General features: G+C 38.4%; 1 protein-coding gene across 2 annotated transcripts in view; it reads left to right on the forward strand.

The window, feature by feature from the left end:
* Window positions 1-21,543, forward strand: part of Cped1 (cadherin like and PC-esterase domain containing 1) — a 267,796-nt gene that overhangs the window by 92,920 nt on the left and 153,333 nt on the right. For both annotated transcript variants that reach the window (XM_031381259.1, XM_031381258.1), the window contains exons 5-6: window positions 16,339-16,471; window positions 19,274-19,442. In XM_031381259.1, the coding sequence (XP_031237119.1) occupies window positions 16,339-16,471; window positions 19,274-19,442 (302 nt within the window). The remainder of the gene's footprint in view (window positions 1-16,338; window positions 16,472-19,273; window positions 19,443-21,543) is intronic.

Genomic DNA, 21,543 nt, shown 5'->3' on the forward strand with positions numbered 1-21,543 from the left:
CTCAAAGAAATTCAGGAGAACACAAGTAAACAGCTAGAAGCCCTTCAAGAGGAAACACAAAAATCCCTAAAGAACCACAGGAAATCACAATCAAACAGGTGAAGGAAATGAGCAAAACCATCCAGAATCTAAAAATGGAAATAGAAACAATAAGGAAATCACAAAGGGAGAAAACCCTAGAGATAGAAAACCTAGGAAAGAAATCAGGAACCATAGATGCAAGCATCACCAACAGAATACAAGAGGTAGAATAGAGAATCTCAAGGGCAGAAGACACCATAGAAAACATTGATACAACAGTCAAAGAAAATGCAAAAAGCAAAAAGCTCCTAACCCAGAACATCCAGGAAATCAGGATGCAATGAGAAGACCAAATCTAAGGATAGTAGGTATAGAAGAGAGTGAAGACTCCCAAGGTCAGTAAATATCTTCAACACAATTATAGAAGAAAACTTTCCTAACCTAAAGAAAGAGATGCCCATGACCATACAAGAAGCCTACAGAACTCCAAATAGACTGGACCAGAAAAGAAATTCCTCCCGTCACATAATAATCAAAACACCAAATGCACTAAACAAAGAAAGAATTTAAAAGTAAGGGAAAAAGGTCAAGTAACATATAAAGTAAGGCCTACCAGAATTACACCAGACTTCTCACCAGAGACTATGAAAGCTAGAAGTTCCTGGGCAAATGCCATACAGACCCTACAAGAATACAAATGCCAGCCCAGGCTACTATACCCAGCAAAACTCTCAATTACCATAGATGGAGAAAACAAGATAATACATGACAAAACCAAATTTATACAATATCTTTCCACAAATCCAGCCCTACAAAGAATAATAAATGGAAAACATCAACGTAAGGAGTAAAACTACACCCTAGAAGAAGCAAGAAAGTAATCTTTCAACAAATCCACACAAACCTAATTCTACTTCTTACAACAAGAACAACAGGAAGTGACAATTACTTTTTCTTAATATCTTAATATGAAAATTAATATTACCAACATATCCTAATCAATTGAAATACAAAAATATGAGGAATTAGAAGAAATTTGTTGATTGTCATCCAATGGTCTCTCTAATTTGGTAATTGGAGAAGTAGGTCTAATAACAATCCATATATACTTTCAGCTTGTTTGTTCCTGACGGTGTCTTACTTTGTACAACATAAGGGTCTTGAAATCTTGCTTCTCCTATCTCAGCCTCTCTATTAGTAGTATTGATTATTTCATGTTTTTACACTATACTATGGTTTTCAGAACAGCTTACTATTTCAAAAGCATTTATATACCCAAATGAAAAGGAGACAATCAAATTGGGAGGGGGCCTTGTAAGAGAACAACAAAGAGTGAGACAATGCTTTGCTTGAAGTTTGTAACTATTGTATCAAGTTTGAAGAAGAGGACTTTATAAGTTCCACTTTCTCTGAGATGAATGTTTTTCCAATTATCACAGCCAATAAACTAAATTCTTACCCTCACCTAATGTCTGTGCCACCATCTAAGCAGAACCATTGTTCATTGAAACAGTTGGTGAATGACTTTATGGATAGACCATCTTAATACCTACACCATTTCTTAAATGAATGTAACCTGTTCTCTGTGGGCTGAAAATAAATTCACTCACTCAAGTCAAATAGCTTTGACCATAGCAGGAAGTCTGTATCCAATATGTGTGCCTACAATTCATTCCTTAGAGCAGCAGAACTGTCAACTCTAAGCTTAGCTACAATGGAGGTAACATCCTTTGGAGATGTGAGGGTCATTGAAGTACAGCTTTATTACAATGAAATCCAATGTCTAAAAATTGTTCTTATTTTGGGCTTGTACCACAGTAAGAGCCAAGATTTTAAGGCCTACTAGATGTAAAACAAACAAACAAACAAACAAAAAGACTTTATATATTCATGTTTACTTAAGAAAATACTAGTAGTGATAAATTATTTTGAAATATACAGTTAATATGTTTGGAGTTATTTAAAATTTATATTGAGAAAAACCTATGTATTTTCAGTATTGCTATAGATAAGCATCTACATAAGCCTGTTAAATTGATTGTTGTTTTAAATCAAACAACTTTTATAATACTCATTTTTATTATTATTATATTTTATAAATTTTAAGGAATATGACAAAAAAGATATTGTAGGTATTGAAGGGGGGTCTCTGGGAGGAGTTAGGGTACAAAAGGGAAACAAGAATGTGATTTAATTCTATTTACTTAAAACATGTTTTTAAATGTTAACAAATTCAGATAAATTGAAATCATGTAAATTTTCTCATCATAATGCAATAAAAGTTAAAAAGAAAAAAAAAGGGAAGCCTACCATGGGAATCTTTGTACTGTAGTCACATACTTGGGGTCGAGGATGAGTCTCCTATGTGTGCAAACAGCAGCTTCAGGGCTGGGTTTCTCAGGTATAACTGCACCACCTTCCTGGGCTACTTACAAAGATCCCAGAATTAGTTACCTTGACATCTCATAGTTGTTGGGTTTTTTTTCTGGCTTTTACTAGAGGATTCTATGGTGTCGGTTAGAATTAACTGATTGTGCTGTCAAACTGTGTTGTGTTGTGCTGTGTTTTTGAAATGCACAAATGTGAGAAGGTGGCTTAGTGGCTATGGGTCGAGCCAAATTGTGTTTCACAGGAAGTATTTGATTTGGTAGAATTTATGGTTTTTAACAATCGCTTTTAGAGTTGGAGGTTGCTTTGACTTGATCATTAGCTGCTACTGGATAGTGGTGTGTGCACCAAGAGCCAGGCTTCTTATGTGTAAATCCCATCCTGGCCAAGTAATAGTCCAGTACCCTTAGGTGAGTTTCTTTGAGTTCTCTTTGCTTTAGTTTTCTGTCTAGAATAAGGGAAGACCTCAGTTTTCTAGTAGAGGTTTGTCTTGGTCTTATTGTTTGTTTATTTTTTTAAGCAAGATCTCACTATGTATCCTTGTGTGGCCTGAGCTCATTATATAGACCAAACTGGACGTGAGCTTGCAAGGAACTTCCTGCCTTTGTCTACTGAATGCTAGGATTATGAACCTACACATCAAACCTTACTATAAAGATTTTAGGAGGATAGACTGGGTTCATATCTTTAAATTACTTTGAATATTGCATGTTGTATGTATAGAATGAGAAGTTTATGGACAGTGAACATTTTTTTTCACTATCTTGCAAAGAGCTTGTCTTGGTCAGTGTTCCAATTCTGTGAAGAAACATCATGACCAAGAGAATTCTTATAAAGAAAGCATTTAATTGGCAGCTAGCTTACAGATCCAGATGGTCAGTCCATTATCATGATGGGGGGGCACGGCAGGAGTATGGCAGTATTAATGGCCTTGGAGCAAAAGCTGAGAGATACATCCTCTTTTACAGGCAGATAGAATAGAATGGGCTTTGAAACCTCATAGATCACCCCAAGTGGCATATTTCTTCTGACAGGGCCACACCTCCCAATCCTTCTAATCCTATTAAACAGTTCCACAACCTGGTAACTAGGCATTCAAACATATGAGTCAATGAGGGCCATTCTTATTGAAACTACCACAGTGGTCTAGTTTTATTTTTATTATCCTGATTAAAAAATTATAAAAATGAAAAAATTTCTATTACTGCTCACCAAAAGGCAACATATGGAAGGAGGTTTATTTGGCCCACGATTCGAGGTTACAGTTCTTACTGTGGGGAAGTCAAATCAGGAATTTAAAGATCACATTCACAATCAATAACAGAAAGAATAAACACATGGGTCTTTGCTTACTTACTTGTTAGCTTGCTTGCTCTAGGCTAGCTTTCTCTTCTCTCATACTATTCAAGACTACCTGTCTAGAGAATGATACTGCTCACAATAGGCAGGGTCTTCTTATATCAATTAGCAATCAAGACAGGTCCCCTAAAACCATGCTTATAACCCAACCTGATTTTGTTAATTCTTCAGTTAAGACTCTCTTGCTGGTAATTCTAGGTTGTTTTATGTAGACAATTAAAGCTATACCCGATTGCAAGTATAGCCAATTGGTGAGCTTGTGGCTCATTGAGAAACTGTCTCAAAAAAACAAGACAGAAAATGAGAGAAGACACCCATATTGACACATATGGATAAACACCTCCATGCACACATAAACATGCGTAACACTAAAAGTGTTGTTTTCAACCCATGGCAACCCCTTTTGCAAACTTCTATCTCCAAAAAATATTTATATTATGATTCATAACAGGAAAATTACAATTATAAAGTAGCAACAAAAAACATAATTTTATGGTTGGAGTCACTACAACATGAAGGGTCACCAAAGTAGAAAGATTGAAAAACATTGGCCTAGAGAGATGTAGTCTATCGAATACAAAACACTGCACTGAAAGCTGCCCTTTTCCTGCTATGGGCACGTCTCTTGCTATCATTTTAATTTAAGGTACACCTCACTCACAGTTCTTCAAGTCAAGCCAACACATTGGAGTACTAGTGGAGCAGACTCATTCTACACAAACAATCCAACACCCAGTAAATAATGACCAGATGGCAGCTCAGCATCTCTTACTGACCATAGACTGTAAAAGGGGGAGAGAAAATTAGGAAATAGGCTCTCTCTCTCTCCCTCATTCCCTCTCTCCCTCCCCCTTCTGTGTCTCTGCCTGTCTATCCCCTTTTGATGTTGGAATTAGGTGTTCTTAATATCACTGAATTTTAACAGTGTCATAATTGGAGTCAACAAATTTCTCTAGAATGGAGTTTAGATACAGGGCTCTACTTACTTTTCAAGTACGAAGCCATCACTATTTATGTCCCAGTAATCCAAATATTGCAGTCACAGGAATGTTTACTCTGACTCTAAATAGAATTACTAAGAAAGATGATGTGTTTAAGTAAACTGGATCTGTTCGTTCATCTTCTGTATCGTGTTTTGCAAATGCTTCAGTTTCTTTATCCTTTTTCTCCACCCAACATGGGTCAGTCTACAGCCAGTTTTAGAATAGTGCTGTGCCATTCAAGAGAAAGAACTTTCAACTATAATCATAGCTGGCTATAAAAATGCAAGGTACAATCCACAAAATTATATTTTAAATTTCTCAATAATATAATGTTTTTGTAAACCTACAGTGGCCCAGAGCAAAAGGATACAGTGCCAAGGTGCCAACAGAGATCTTAATTTAAGAAACTGTTACCTGTTGGACAGATTTTAATAGAGAATTTTGTTGTGTGTGAACCACTGAAACACTTTTAAGCTGTTAGTGGGTTAAAATCCTTAACCATACGAGACATGGCTCACACCTAAAAGAAAAACTGGAAAGAGAGAAACTTCTAGTGTGTCAACTCAAATCAATTTAAGAAAATTTCTAGTGGGAAATACGTGCCTTATAGACAACTCAGACTCCCAGGACTAAAGTAGATTGAGAAGTTTGTAGTTATTTTGGAAAAGAAAAGTTAGATTGAGGAACAGACAAAAGTGCTGAGTAAAGACCCACTTTCTGGGAGAAACTAGCAACAGCTACAGGATGCTGGGCAAGTATCTCAGAAGCAGTGCAGGAGAGCCTGAACTACAGATCATTTGATGGATAATGGTAGCTGTGGACCTCTGTCACTTTTCACCCTAGAGTCATGAAATTGAATGTGCACTCTTACATTTCAGAATCCTTATAGACACTTCATGTGCTTTTTCTCTAAATCCAATTTTGCTGGCCTTCTAGTCACCCCCAACTCCTCTTAGGAAGAGTACTTAAGCTGTGGAACCTGACTCCAGCCACAGGGGAACTGAGCTAGTGTGGCAGGGGAGCCAGGTCAAACAACCCTTTGAGAAAGCATCATGTTGATTAGGCAAGCAAAGTAAAACAGTCTCTTCCAACATCATGTCTAGTTCCAAAGGCCTTGTAGGGTAGTTGGGCTTTTTAAAAAAATACTTTATTTGTAAGGTAGTAAGGTTGAAAAAAATGATACTGAAGGAAGATGTAGGATCACACACAACATTTGTTTATTCATTGACTAATTGGTTAATTGTTTGACCTGGGGAAGGGACAAGCCAAGTATACATGTGGAAGTCAGGGACAGTGTTCTCCTTCAAGGTTCCTGTAGGAACCTGTAGTTTCCAGGGATTGAACCCAGGTCTTCATTCTTGGCAGCAAGCACCTTTGTGTTTTGAACTGTCTGTCTCACTGTCCTCATCACAGAACAAAATTTCTGTCAAATTTTTCATTTAAAAGCCTCTTATTTTCTGGATAGTTCCCTATAGTTCACCAAAATACTGTATTCCCCAGTCAATCTCTTCACTGAACTTTTTTCACACTCCCTTTCCAGCTCACCTTTAAAATCAGTTCGAGTTTTACTCATCATGCCAACATGTACATTAAAGACTTTGTTTCTAAGCCAACATGATTCCTTCATTAGGTGAGAAACAAAAAGAGGAAAAGTAGTATTTTTCATACTTTTTCCTTGCTACTAGCCATTCCTTCTGCTACTTCTAAATTGAGCTTTAAAATCATCATTTGTTTGCTGGAATCTATTGTGATCAAAAATAATGTTGAATTTTTTTTTCATGAGTCATGGCCACTGAGTGATATTAGGACTTACTGGACTTTTTAAATCAATGGCTATATAAGCTGGATTTATTGAAGATGTCTGGAATAATATTGAATGCCACAAATATTTTCTTCAAGATATTTAAAAATAAATGGCAAAACACATTTTTTTAATATCAACTTTTTCTCAGTCATCAAAGTAGCAGCTTAAAACAAAGTAAGTTCAAGTCTGGGGTTGCTTTACAGGGATGTTCTAGTTTGGTTTATTTTCGGTTGTCAAAAATATAATGACAAAAAGCAGCTTAAGGAAGAAGAGAGTTGGTCACAGTTCATCAGTGAGGAACTCAAGAATAAACCTGGAGGAAGGAAATGAAGCAGAGACCATGGAATAAAGCTGCTATTGGCTTGTTCCTTGGTAGTGTTTATCTACCTTTCCTTAAAAAAGAATCCTAGACTCGTCTGCCTAGGGATGGTACAGCCCATCAATTAGCAATCAAGATAATGCCCCTCAGACATGCTCACAGTCTGATGAAGCCCATTCTTCAGTTGAAGTTCCCTCTTCCCAGTTGAATCTAGGTTGTATCAACTTGACAATAAAAACTAACTAGCACAAGGGAGATGCAAATAAGCAAGGTTAAATGGAATCCTACCTGCTCGGGAGACCTCAGAGACAGGAAGCGCACAAAATCAAAGTTAGCCAGTGCTAGTGTGAGTTTAAGCAAAATAGTAAGATCTGTCTCCGAATAAAAAATGAAAAGGAAGGCTGGGATGTAGCTTAGTTATAGAGTGTTTGACAAGCATACAAGGGACCCCAGTACCACAAACAAACCAAAACCCAAACAAAACTGAATGTGAAAGCCAGGCTTTGGATGTGGCAAATCTATGAATACTAATGCAATAACTCAATATATACAGAATATATAATATATGTGATATATTATACCTTAAGATATATTATATATAATCTTGACAAAAGATGAAAAGCTTCTGAGGAAGATTTGAAAAGTATCTTTATAGAAATATTTATTTTAATTTCATTAACTAGCTTAAATGCTTACATTCTTTATGGATAAGAAATATTAACATGAAAGTTTATAATTCAGATAAGCAGAGAAAGAACTGACATTTTGGATTGCCTAATTATTATTTTTAAAGAGCAGCTCCCTCCACTTTTGCACCATTGAGTTGGGTTAATTCTTTAGTGATATACAAGACACAGAACATCAGAAGTGCTAGGCTGATGATCCTCTTCACTCTCGAAGGTTGAAAACCTAGAGACTATTTCAGGAAGTTGGGCTAAGGTGTGGCTGGTTTTTGTCTCATGCCCTCAGTCTTCATTCTGTTAGGATCCACTCCTGTCTTCCATGCTAAACAGTCAAAGCCAGGCCCCACAGACTGCAGTCACACCGCTGGCTGATGGCCAGGAAGGGACCTCAGAATCAGACAATAATTCTGTACTCATTTGCTTTTCTGGAGTGTTCCATGCTGGTCGCCTATTTCTGGCACCTAAGTCCCTATCTCCCGTGAGACTTCATTTAGTTAACTGTTGCAAGTGTCTGTGCCTTCTATTTTCTTATCTTGGGATAAACAGATCATGAAAATCTTGCTATCAGAAAAATCTTGGCTCAAATATATTGCCTTTGTTTGCAAACAAGTACAAATAGAGAAGCTACTTGATAGTACTGTATATCTTAATATACTAAAAGATGATGGAAAAATTACAGAGAAATGCCCTGTGGATTTGCCATTCTAGACCATGTTAATGCCTGGTTTCATTTAAATAGCCTCCATTACCCTCATCCAGTGTTTGTGTCTAATATTTAAGTTATCATTGACTACACTACATTTAAAAGGAATTTATAATTACTGTTGCAGATTGTAGTAAGCCATTAATTATTCTGATGCAAATTAAATCAATACTATTTCATGGTTTATTCCAGACAATGTGTCCTGAGGGAAATGGTTTGATATTAATAAAGTGATTAACTTCTTTTACAGCAGGTGGATTTAGGCATCTACTTTATTGTCATATTTATTAAACTCTTATGTATTAATATTTGTTGGAAGCTGTGTTTCAAATTGTTATTAATGACACTCATTAATTTATGTTAAATTATTCATCTTGGGCTTTGCTGGAATAGTCAAGCATTTTCTTTTTTAAAAAAAAATTTTGTCATCTGGAAAATTCATGTAGAAAAACATCAGAGGAAAATTAAGCTGCCATAAAGTAATAAAACAATCTTTCATGCTGTTTGGTCATTGCTGTGAAATCATAGGGCAAGAAAATTGAAGTGGTTGTCTAGACACAGCTTTTATTACCAAGGAAAATGAGTGGAATTCAAGGTTCTTATGTTGTCATGGTCAAAACATAGAGGAGTCCATGGGGAAAATTGGTTTTGTAGAACTGTGTGACTTTGACACTTCCACTGAAAGAACTGAATGAAGGGCACTTACAGCTTGCATTGGCTGAATGCTTGATAGGCGTGTGATTGATGGATTGGTTAGTTGGTGAGGATTTTGTACAATGACTACTCCTTTTAAAGTGCGTTGCTGTGTTGTGTCATTGAGCTGGTCATTTTTATGGGTCAAATTGTGTCTCCACTTACTACAGGGCATGAATTACATCTCATTTCCTATAACAGAATGCATGTGATGTTTTTCCCCCCAAAAGAGTATGATATTGAAGTGTTGTATATATTTGTGATATGGCATGTCTTTCTATGATAACAGCATGAGAAAGACCTCTGAGGCCATCAAGAGGAAGTCATGATTGACTGACACACATAGTAGTGCGATGATTTCAGATCTTGAGAAATTACCTCTGGATTGCCCAAACAAGGACAGAAATGTGTTCTAATAATTCTTTTATGTGTTTGCCATATTCATTCTTTCAAAAACAGCCTGGTCAATGTTATTTTAATAAAACGAAAATAAAACCTGTTAAGGACTCAGTGCATTTGGAGTATGCAAAATCCCAAATGATGACCTGCAATTGTCTAGGAAGCTTTGCTGTGAATCCATTTAGATCTATGGCTGGCAGGAAACTTTTCTTTGAGCAAAGTACAGAGAGCTTGACTCAGATATGCTAAGTGTATCAGCTCCAATTTTACTCTAATCATGACCTAATGTAGTATTAGAACCTGATAGAAAATTCCTTTAAATGAGTGAAACAAGACAGGAACTGGGCTCCTTCCTCCCTTAGGACCACACAAAGCTAAACCTGAGGAAAGAACAGGGTGTATCTTCACTATCTACTCAGAAGTAGAGATGAGGTATCACTTGGGTACCTATTATACATACTTTTTGTGGCTGAATCCCTTATTGTTTTGTACTCCCCTGAAGATCTGAAGAGGTGAAAGGATAATTAACTCTGAAAGAGGTGAAAAGATGATTGATATTCCTCAAATACCTTCTCAGGGGGGTGTGGCTTATAGAGCGTCCACTGTAGTCTCTCTCCCATAAAGCTACTGGGCTTCATACAAATGGAAGGGCAGCTGGTTGGCCCTGTGACATGCTCATCATTAATGCAATATGCGAAATTTGAAGGCCAATGAGTTCTTGCCATTCAATGCACCATTAAGCTCTGTGTTAGAAATGGCAACTTTGTATCCAGAATCAAGAAAACTAAACTTGTAAATGACCTTAGCTATTATCCAGCTACTCATTCAGCAAATATTTATTCTGTACCCACTATGCTTTTTATTTATTTATTTATTTATTTATTTATTTATTTATTAGATATTTTCTTTATTTACATTTCAAATGTTATCTCCTTTCCCAGTTTCCCCTCTGGAAAAAAAAACCCTATTCCTTTCCCCCTACCCCTGCTCACCAACTCACCCTCTCCTGCTTCCTGGTCCTGACATTCCCCTACACTGGGGCATAGAACCTTCACAGGACAAAGGACCTCTCTTCCCATTGATGACCAACTAGGCCATCCTCTGCTACATATGGAGCTGAAGCCATGAGTCCCACCATGTGTACTCTTTGGTTGGTAGTTTAATCCCTGGGAGCTCTGATGGTAATAGTTAGTCATATTGTTGTTCGTCCTAAGGGGCTGCAAACCCATCAGCTCCTTGGGTCCTTTCTCTAATTCCTTCATTTGGGGACTCTGTTCTCAGTCCAATGGATGACTGTGAGCCTCTACTTTTGTATTAGTCAGGCACTGTCAGAGCCTCTCAAGAGACAGCTACATCAGACTCCTGTCAGCCACAATAGTGTCTGGACTTGGCAATTGTATATGGGAAGGATTCCCAGGTGGGGCAATCTCTGGATTGTCCTTCCTTCAGTTTCTGCTCCACACTTTGTCTCTGCAACTCCTTCCATGGGTATTTTGTTCCCCCCTTTAAGAAGGATTGAAATATCCACTCTTTCTTCTTCCTTCTTCTTGAGTTTCTTGTGGTTTGTGGATTGTATCTTGGGTATTCCAAGCTTCTGGACTAATATCCACTTATCACTGAATGTATACCATGTGTATTCTTTTGTGATTGGGTTATCTCATTCAGGATGATATTCTCCAGATCCATCCATTTCCCTAAGAGATTCATAAATTCATTGTTTTTAATAGCTGAGTACCACTATGCTTTTTGGCTGTGATTTTTTTCATCAACATTCAAAAAGTGGAGCAGATTAAGAGGTGAGAATGTTGTCTTGTAGGAAACATGGACTGTGTCTCCATTGGTTACAAGAAAGATGCTAAACACTCATGAGTGACCTCAGAGTATTATTATGTACTCATGCTAAAGTTAGTTTTAATTTTTAAAATAATATTTTATTGATTTTTCTATATATTTTTGTGTTCATACAATATATGCTCAATATATACTCAGTACCCCAACTCCTCCTGGATTCCTTCTCACTCTCCCAGTATTTAATTTGTCCTGTGTCTAATTCATGCTACCCATATGCCCATGAGTATTGGGCTACCCACTGGAACTCTGTAGAGTTATCAGGGGCCACACTTAAAGAAAGCTGACTCTTTCTCCACTAGCATCTATCAACGGTCCACTGTTCCTCAATGAGAGGTAGGGATTCATGGGCCTATCTTGCATTCATGTTGGAATATTGACTGACTTGAAATTACACAGGTCTGAGCTAGATAACCACAGCTGCTGTAAGGTCATGAATACCAAGGTACCTGGCATGGTCAAATGACACCGTGTACCCCAGGTTTCCTGATCTCTGACTCTTAGAATCTTTCTGCCCAATCTTCCATGATATTCCTTGGGTCCATGAACCCAATCTTACCTGATTACAAATTTCTGATTTTTTCCCTCTAGTAGGTCTCATGAAATAGTAAAAAAAAAAAAAAATGGGTGGTCCACTGTGCAGTTACTGATATTTTATCAATATTCTACTGTTTTTACTTACAAACAGCAATTCCATATAGTTTAGTCTCATCCATTGCCTGCTGCCCTTTGTAAATACTCTTGTTGGAGATTAAGTTACCATTACTTCTCTTTTATTCCTTTCCTATATGTGAACTCATGAACACACGGAGGAGTGCAATGTGGATACAGCTCCTCTTTTCCAAGTGTGGTATTTGGGTTGGTTCTTCTCCATTTACCCCAGCAGTTCACTCTAGGCCTTTCTCCAGGTGGTTGTCTTTCACAGCCTACTTCCATGTGGATTCCTTGGCCTTGGGTGCTAGCAAAAGCTCAGGCTCAGGGGTAGAAAACTGTGGGTCATTGATTCCCTATCTTTCTTGCCTTGGAAATGTGTGTGCCCTTCTACCTGTAGTCTTTCCTGGGTGACTACAATAGAAGTTATTTCTGGATATGGCTTCAATGTATGCATTTTTCATATATTTTTGGTTGTGAGCCTAGCCTTTAATGGCTGAGCCATCTCTCCAGATCCAATGTGTGCATTTCCAAATGTGCATTTCATATTTGTGATGCACATGAGTTTTGAGGTTATACTTTCTGTAGCTTTTATACCTGCAAGATAAGCATTAACATTTGGAAATTCCCACAGGCAGGAGTAGCAATTAATACCCTTATAACTATATTTATTTATACTGATAATCTCAAATCATTATTAACTGCTAATCAAGGACTTTTATCTTCACTGGAAATTTAAAATAGAAAACACTGTATTTAGTTTCTTAATAAGAAATGCAAGACAACGTCCAAACATTTGTGAAACATAATTACACTTTTGCTATTACTTTCATATTAATTACTAGCTATGGGGCAAAACATTGAATCAAATACACCAGAAAATTGGCAGCTAATCTTTTCTAGTACACATGTTTTCCAGTGTTTAGTCTTTACCTGTGCTGTATATAATTACATGCTACACAGAGCAGGAGGAATTACTAACCAAGGGAAGTATTTTTAGTTCCTTAGGGTAACATTTTGGTTTGTAACCACAAGTTGGCTAAACATCTCCAAACTATTTCATTGCTAACAGGAGCACCTGGAATGCGTCAGCCTTGTGTGTTAGGATTATGAAAAGCTTAGACAACTCATGGCATTCACATTCTAGAATCTAGAAGACTCTTCAGCAGTGTCACAAGCCCAATGTTGATTGGCAGGATCAGAAATGCAAAGACAAGCTGCTTACTTCCGGCTCAGTCTTCCTGTTCATATAACAGCGCCCCACTCAGCAAGCCCTGGGACACATCCCACTTCATAGTAAAAGGCATGAGAAAGGCAGTCTTGCTGCATCCCTAACAAACGGTCCAGTTTTACTCCAGGCAACTCGGAAGCTTACAGGCTTCGGTGCTCTCTGAAACAAGCTACGAGTAGGCAATAAATAAAAGCATAGCACTACTCACCGGATAGCATTTCACATCTGAATCTATTACACACTCTGACTTCATTCCACGGGTAAGAAAACCTAGCAGGTGTGTGCAAGGCACTTCACATTTAATCGCTCATGAAACATTTCAACGATCCCATGTAAGTGAATTAGAGAATTATTTGGAAGACAACCCATGCGGCAGAGTCTCTCATCTCCCAAATTCCTTAAAAATACAGAAGCGATTTTCAGCTGCATTGTGGGAAGAATTCCAGGGTCTTTTCATGTGTCCAAGGGTTAGGAGGGAGGGTGTAGGATAGGAAGGAAGTGGGTGGGCTAAGCTATTAAAAAACAAACAAACAAACAAAAAAAAACAAAAAACCAAAAAAAAACAAACGTCGGATGGATACACCAAGCAAAGACCTAGAAGTCCCCTCCCACAAATATCTGATTCTGTTATGTAACATAATTCTGTTCACAATCATTTATAACGCTTCCATGAAACACAGCTGCTTTTTCTATAATTAGTGTAGATTATGTCTGCTCATTTTCTCCATATTCAAATAAAATAAGAGTCTATTTTGATATCAAGCTATAACTAATTACAAAAGAGTTTTGCTGTTGTTGTTGTTTTATAAGAATCATAAAATGATCAACAAACCTTAAATAATATAAAGAAGTCTAGAGTTTATCAACTCATGTATAAGTTTTGAACATTACTATAAACTTTTAAAAATCAGTATTAAATTCTGTTGTTCCCTCTGAGTTTCAGGGGTGAAGGAAAGATCTTTACATAGCCTTGGCCGTTCTCACCTTAACTCTTCCAGCATCACATGTGTCTCTACCACTTGAAATAAACCAGAGAAGGGGGACAGAGATCTGTTTTCTCTTTTCATTTACTATTTCTATCTGTCCCTCTATTCACAACACCATTGGGCTATTAGCCTGGTAAAACTAAGCTAGCTAGCTTCTGCAAATGCAACTGTGCATAGACTTCAAATGCTGGGCCTCTTGTAGCAAGGTGAAGGGAAACTGGAATCAATGACACTGTTCTCATGCCGCATCAAAGAACGCTACAAAGGAGCTTTGCTGCAGGTACAATTCTCCCAGTAATAACTTCTGACAAATAACTATATCCAGTGAAACTTTAATTGAGAATATTTATTTTCTTTTTATAAGATTGAGGAATTTAGTCAACATCTTACTTTCTTCTTCCCCCATAGCTAAGGATTTTACCCAAGATCATGTACATGCTAAATGCATGCTCTACCACTAGGCTCCATACCTTGGCTCCCATATCAGCCTTTTCAAAGTTGTGATTTCCAAGTCAGTTGGATGGCTCTTGTGGGTAAAGGTGCTTATTTCTAGGCCTGACTATCTGAGTTCAGACCCTGAGACCTGCACACAAGCTGGATGGAGACAACCAACTCCTATAAGTTGTCCTTAGACCTGCACAGGCACCTGCACATACACATACATGCACATACATACACAAAATGTAATTAAAAAATTTTAAGGTTGTGATTTCCAAGGAAAGAAATGAACTTCTATGCTTCTTCATTTATCAACTTCAAAACCAAAGCAATTTGAATAACTCCAGTTCCTCTGCTATGATATATGGAACTTCATTACTAAGGTAGCCTTACTAATAGGTTATCAGCACTTTCTTGCACAGAAAATAGCACTGTGTTACAATGGGCTGTGGGAATGCATCAGGCAGCCCTACTTCTATGACTTTTACTTGGACTCCCAAGATGTTTTGAATTAGACTATGATAGTGTTGATGGAGTGTGTACAAGAGGAAAATTAAATTCCATTTTGAGACCTGGATCAATTGTTTGACTTAAAAATAAAGTATTGTGACCTAGGGGGTAAAACAAGTCCTACACACTTGGGTGGTATAGAAATTGGGATAAGTGTTTTAAGAGGTAATTTGATAATGTCTAATAAAGTTACAACACATTTGTCCATTGACCTAGTAACTCTACATGCCTAGAAGACTTTGGGCAAACTTATATAGGTACACTAAAATAGTTGTAGGAAAATGTTCATCACAGTGTTGTGAAAATATCAAAGGAAACATATTTCAAAAGTAAAAGTAAGAGCACAGAAGAGAATAATGTCCTAAGTGTGTGTGTGTGTGTGTGTGTGTGTGTGTGTGTATATATATGTATATATATATATATGTATATATAATTTAATGGAATACTATAAGACACTGAAAAGTGTGTATGGAGTAATTCTACATAAACTTGAGATATAAGCCAGGCATGGACCATTGGGATGTCTCTCTTACATATTTAAAAAAAATCCCTATGTATATACATTAGAATAGGCACATTGTTACTTATCTCAATTGTATCCATTTATGTTTTAGAAAAGATAAGATGCTCCAGATGTCCTGTGTTCTCTGGATTTTAAAAGTTGATGTGTACGCATCCACTTCTGATGGGGGAGGTTTTTCATTTTTATTCTATAGCTTTTTGAACCTTCTGGGTTCTCTTACTAAGCTTATCTAAATTTTTTACTTTTTAAACATTTCAGTATAATTGTTCTGAAGTTAGATATTGCTACTCTTCATTTGTGTCAACTTAAACCTTTCCAAAATAAAGACCTTTGTGAAGGGGCCAAGGTCACGAGGCATAACCAACTAAAGCATATGAAGCAATATATTGTCGAGAAATCAACTCCCATTCTGAGTTCTGTTCATATCACAGTCAGTGCGTACAGATGCCTTTCTGTCAGTGACAGAGCACCCTTAGCAGTGTGGATGTAGATCAGCTAGAGGTTGAACGGTTAAAAATATGGAACCTATCTTCCATTCAGAGCAAGTCAACTAAGAACCACTTATTACCATTGCTTTCCTGGTGATGGTGGTGATGGTGGTGGTGGTGGGGCAAACAAACAAATGACCCTCCAAAACCAACTCCTCTTTGACCATGCATTCTTACTTCGTAGATGCAACCTGACTTCAGAATGGAGGGAGGGGTGGACTTCATAGTTTTGAGGCACCTTGCTGTAATCTAGAAGCGACTCCAGGAGGAACCAACAAGAATGACTGTCTTTTGCTTGTGACTCTTTTCAGAATTGCGACTTCCAGTGAGTTCCTCTGTGTGCCTGGATCAGGAGACAGAGTCACGGCTGAGTGTTTCTAGTCATCTCTCAAAAGCAGAGAAGCCACATATATGGAAACCTTGGGACCGGCAACGCAAACAGTTGTAAGATAATCGAGTGTGATGTTCTATTCAACACATATTATAGGTAGCAAAAAAACAAAAACAAACAAACAAAAAAAACTAGAACTCAGATCTCAGAGCTTGGGGCAGTGTGGGAGGTTGTGACTTGGTGAATTGTTAGGCCCCACTCAAAAAGAATGCTCAGTCATTGTGGCTTAAGAGAGAATATCATCGACTTTCTTCTAGACTAATTCAAATATCTGCTTCTGCAGAATAAACATTTGGGTAAATTGGACTCTTAACTAGTAAGTTACATTAATATAAATTAAATCTAGATTTTTATTAAATTAAATAAATTAAGGTCTAGAGCCTTGACCATGTAAAACTGTAAAGTTTTAACTTCTATTTTATATCTTTACCACATTGCTTTAGTCTTTGAATATGGCTGAATGGATTTTTCTTAGCTATTAAATTTTTATGACTCCTACAATCTAAAAAAGGGTATCAAGTTGTCCAAGGTATTTCCAGGAAAGGATATTTTAAATATAGTATTTGTATTAATCTTTGAGAATTCTGTATGATATATTTTGATCGTAATCTCTAACTTCTCTTCCTCCTGACTCCCCTGAGATCCATCAGACACCCACCTCCAACAACATCATGTTTTTATTTATTTATTTACTACTTATATAATACTTTCTACTACTTATATCGTTATGGCTGAGGAGCCGTCCACCGGAGCTTGATCAACCTACCAGGGGTCACATTCTTAAAGGAAACAGACTATCTCTTCCCATAAGCCATCAGCTATGAACAGCTCCTCAGTTAGGGGTGAGGTTTGTCAGACCCTCCCTTCCTCGCAGTGGATCGTTGAATGGCTTGATCTTATGCAGGTCTAGTTGTGGCAGAACCAGCTGCCGGGAGGTTGTGAAAGCAGCAGTTTCAGTCTGGGCCACCCTGACCTCCGGCTCTTACAGTCCTTCCTCTTCTGTGGGGTAGGGATAATAGAGATGTCCTGAGCACCCACTGACACCGATCTTCTGCACTGTGACAAGCTGTGAGCTTCTGCATTAACTACTGTCCACGGGACAGAGAAACTTCTCTGATGAGATCTGAGAGCTTCACTGATCTGTGGATAGAGGAATGGCAGTTTAGAGAGCAGTTTGGTACGCTGTCCATTTAACAAAATATTAACAGGTTTAACCCTGGAGCCTGTGAGCTGTCCAGGCAGATCCCTGGCCAGATTCACAGTAGGAGACATCTATATCCTCCTGGGAAACATGCCATAAGTCCAAGCGAAAGGCCGTTGCTTACCAATAACGTTTATGTCACGATTGTGCCTATGGGCACATTTTGCTACCCAGGCCATTATTGTAGTTCACAGGGCTCACTACGGGGTAGGACAGTTGATGATCTTCCCCCAACCAGTGAACCTACATATAACACTTTCCAGCACTACAAAAGGTGGCCAGCTGGGAAGGAAGCTTCCCAGTCTTACCAACTTGATTCCTCCATGTCCTGTGACCAAAGTGTGTCATTAGCAACAGAATCTTACAATCAGGTCCTGGTAGGCAACCAAGTACAATGGCAATAAATAGCCTGTGTTATTTGGGAGATCTCTGAGACACTCCTGACTGACTACTTTAGGGGGGCATCCCACAGTGCACTGGGCTTTTACTTGATAATCTATGACTTCCGGGGGAAGTGTCATACCCTGCCTACTTCTGATGACACTCTTATATGGAAAATGTGCACATTTATGAAGTTGATATAGCTGTGGATTTCCTACAACTTATTTTGAACATAATTAATGTTGGTTATCCTTCCCCAGTCTCCTCCTCTGCCCTTCCCTCCCATAACGCCCCCACTTAAACCTCCCTCCATGTTTCTCCTTTCTCTTTCATATCACCCCTCTCCTAGCATCCTCCTCTATTAAGTTCTTTCTTTCCTCTTCCCACCAATGGCCCCTCCCTGCTTTCCTGGATTCTACAGATTCCCAGGGAAAGGATTTTAAGATCACAGGGGGGAAATAGATATTTTAATTCTGTCATTCAAGACATAAATGTGTTTGCCTCGTTTACTTGAATCATTACTAGATAATGGTTCAGCACTTAATAGTGCTTATTGAGAAACCATATGTAGCCTCTGCACAATATTTTAACTTCCATAGTTTTCATAAGCACAAGCTAATAATAATCCTAATTATTATTAATTAGGATTACATCCCTGACATATAGACATGGTACAGAAATGCAAATAATTTTATATTTCGGTACGATTTATGAAGGAGCCAAACAAGAAACAAGTATCGCTTATTGCTTTCTTTACATTCGGCCTTTAATTATGAGGAATGAGGGGTGTTTGTTATGTAGATGTGAAGTAGTTGGGGAAGTATTCAAACATATTCTCGATGGCCTGTCTGCTGTTAAATAATTCAATGTTTGCCCAAACAGAAAGGCACATCTAAGAAAGCAGGGGAGCAGGAGAGCTTCTCCCCCAAATTCGTGCATTCACTTCTGCTCAAAAGCCCCATGAATACGAAGTCACAGAGAGTGTGACTAAATTAATTTTCAGACATCTTTAAACATTATTGTAAGTACTGTTTTCCCTGGGGGGGAAGGAGGTGGAATTGTTTGATTCAGTCTTCCAGAATAAAGAACTCTACCCGTCGATGGCGTGTCTTTGTGCTCGTGCACCCCCTGGTGGCGAGAGAAAAATCCACAGCGGCAATTGTTTCAGAAACCCACTGACCGAGGGGGATGGGAGAATTTATCAAGCTTTAGGTCATTCGCCCATTGCATACTCCATTTTAAATGCAGCGCTATGATTTTTTTTTTTAAGTAGGAATCAGACTACAGTTGTTGCTCCGCGTGAAGCAATCTTCAGAGCAGAAGAGCTATCTGTGATTCTTAAGGCATATGTGTTGGTGACCTCCTTAAGGCCTTTGCGTGCCTTCATTCATTCAACTGGCACAGTATGGAGCCCACCGAAGAAGAAACGCTTCACTGTCAAGGTAAAGAGCCTACGAAAGCTGTCGTTTCACGCAGTACGCAGAAGATAAGTAAAATGGGTTGGGCTGCCATTCTCCGACCTTTATGGCTATCGAATCCCTTTGAACAAAGATTGCACCTTTTTATTACTGCAAGCCGACATTTTCATTTAGTACGTGTAGGGTTCAAAAATGAGCTGGAAATAGCTTAATTCACGAAGGATCCTTTTTTCCCCTCTCCTCTACCTACCATTCTGAATTCAGTTCTTTTACCTATTACCCAGCGGCTTCTTGAACAGGGGTTCTCTGTTTTTCCTGACTTTCCATTTATTTAAGGAAAAAAAATATATAGTCACTGTAACAAATGAAAATATAATCTTGCCTTTATGCTTTCTGCTTCATCGTTAGGAAGCTCAATGACTGTTTCATTATATCAGTCAATACTGACAGTATCAGCTGGGTGAAAAGAAACGCTGCGAAGCGTGCCTAATGTTGCAAGCTGTGGTAGCAAAGATAATGAGGATGTTTGCAGGGAGACCTTACTAATATCTCCAAAAAGTTGAGTTATAAGGGCAAATTCAAGTTAACTTGGTTCAAAATAAGTTCTCTTCGAACACAGTGGACCGAACTTTGATTTTGCAAGCATCATTGTTCAGAGCCTCGACAGGAGAGAACTGGAAAGACACCGGAAGAAGGCGCAATGCCTTTCATGGTCTTGAGGTTCAAACGTGTCTGGATGATTTCTTTCTCTGAATTTGCCTTGTGCCGATTACATTCTGAACTCTGAGAAGTGTTCCAGTAACGATGACCTTTTGTTCATTTAGGCATTGTAATGAAAAACTCACTGGCCTAGTAACAGACGAAGGTACCCTATACCCCTAGAAGCAGCTCACCCTCTAAGGAAGCAGGATTGGTGGCCCGAGTCCTTAAAGTTTCTGTCTTTAACCTCGAAATAGTCATCGGAACTCAAGTCTACACATATCGATGTTTCTCAGTGGATCTGAGAGAGTGGAGTCCACCCTGATTTATTCTGAATTGTCTTGGGCAAGTCTTTTGAAGTAGCTACTCATGCCACAGCTATCCCCACTCCCTCCTTTCTATTGATCTAAATTAAATGCGACTGCTGATTTCTAGCCATTGTGATCAAAACTATTTGCAACTTCATATGGCTTAACTGAAGGGTGGAGGTTGAATATAGACAGAGGAGAATCACAGTCTTCAAAGCATGTTACACTGTTCACAGGTCCCACAAACATTTACAATTGTGGTTCTGCCTGAGGGCAGAGGCCTGAGAACCAAGTGCCCAAACTCCCAAAGGCAGACGATGAGTGTCGCAGCTCAGAAGAGTGTGTGGACAGCTTTGGGGGATTATTCCTTCTGTCCTATCTTGTTGCTCAGTACATTTCATCAGAGCCATAGTTTGGCAGTTTTTCAGTGTAGGGCACGAATATTCTGTAACCTTGAGAGTTATTCTTAATATATGCAATGTTGCAGTCACCACTGGTTTAACATATGCAGTGATGTTTACTGTCTTATCATAAGAGTTAGTTATTGTTTAGTTATTGATTTTAAGATAGAATCTCAGTCTAACTTATGATCCTCCTGCATCAACTTCTAGAATGCTGGCATGGCAGGCCTTCTCCGCCACACCCAGCTGATGTTCAACGCTTCTTGAAATGCTTTTCTCCCAAAATTTCCCCCTTCCTTTTTCTGTTGGCTGGATTTTGACCTTTCTGTTTCTGTTCATTTTTACATTCATTTATGTATGTGTATGTGGGGGGCCGTGCACTTGCCAACACATATATCTAGAGCTCAGAGGACAGCTTTCAGGAGTTGGTTGTCCCCTTCTACTCGTACATGAGCTCCAGGAATGGAACTCAGACTGTCAGTGCTTGTATCTGCTGGGCCATTTTGCTGGTCCTGGATGATGATGATGATGATGATGATGATGATGATGATGATGATGATGATGGTGGTGGTGGTGGTGGTGGTGGTGGTGGTGGTGGTGGTGGTGGTGGTGGTGGTGATGGTGATATTTGTGTGTGTGTGTGATAGGGACCCATAGGACATGACATACTTGAGAGGGTCAAAGAACAACTATCATCAGTTAGTTGTCACCCTCTAC

Source organism: Mastomys coucha, unplaced genomic scaffold, assembly GCF_008632895.1.
Source record: "Mastomys coucha isolate ucsf_1 unplaced genomic scaffold, UCSF_Mcou_1 pScaffold20, whole genome shotgun sequence".
Lineage (NCBI taxonomy): Eukaryota > Metazoa > Chordata > Mammalia > Rodentia > Muridae > Mastomys > Mastomys coucha.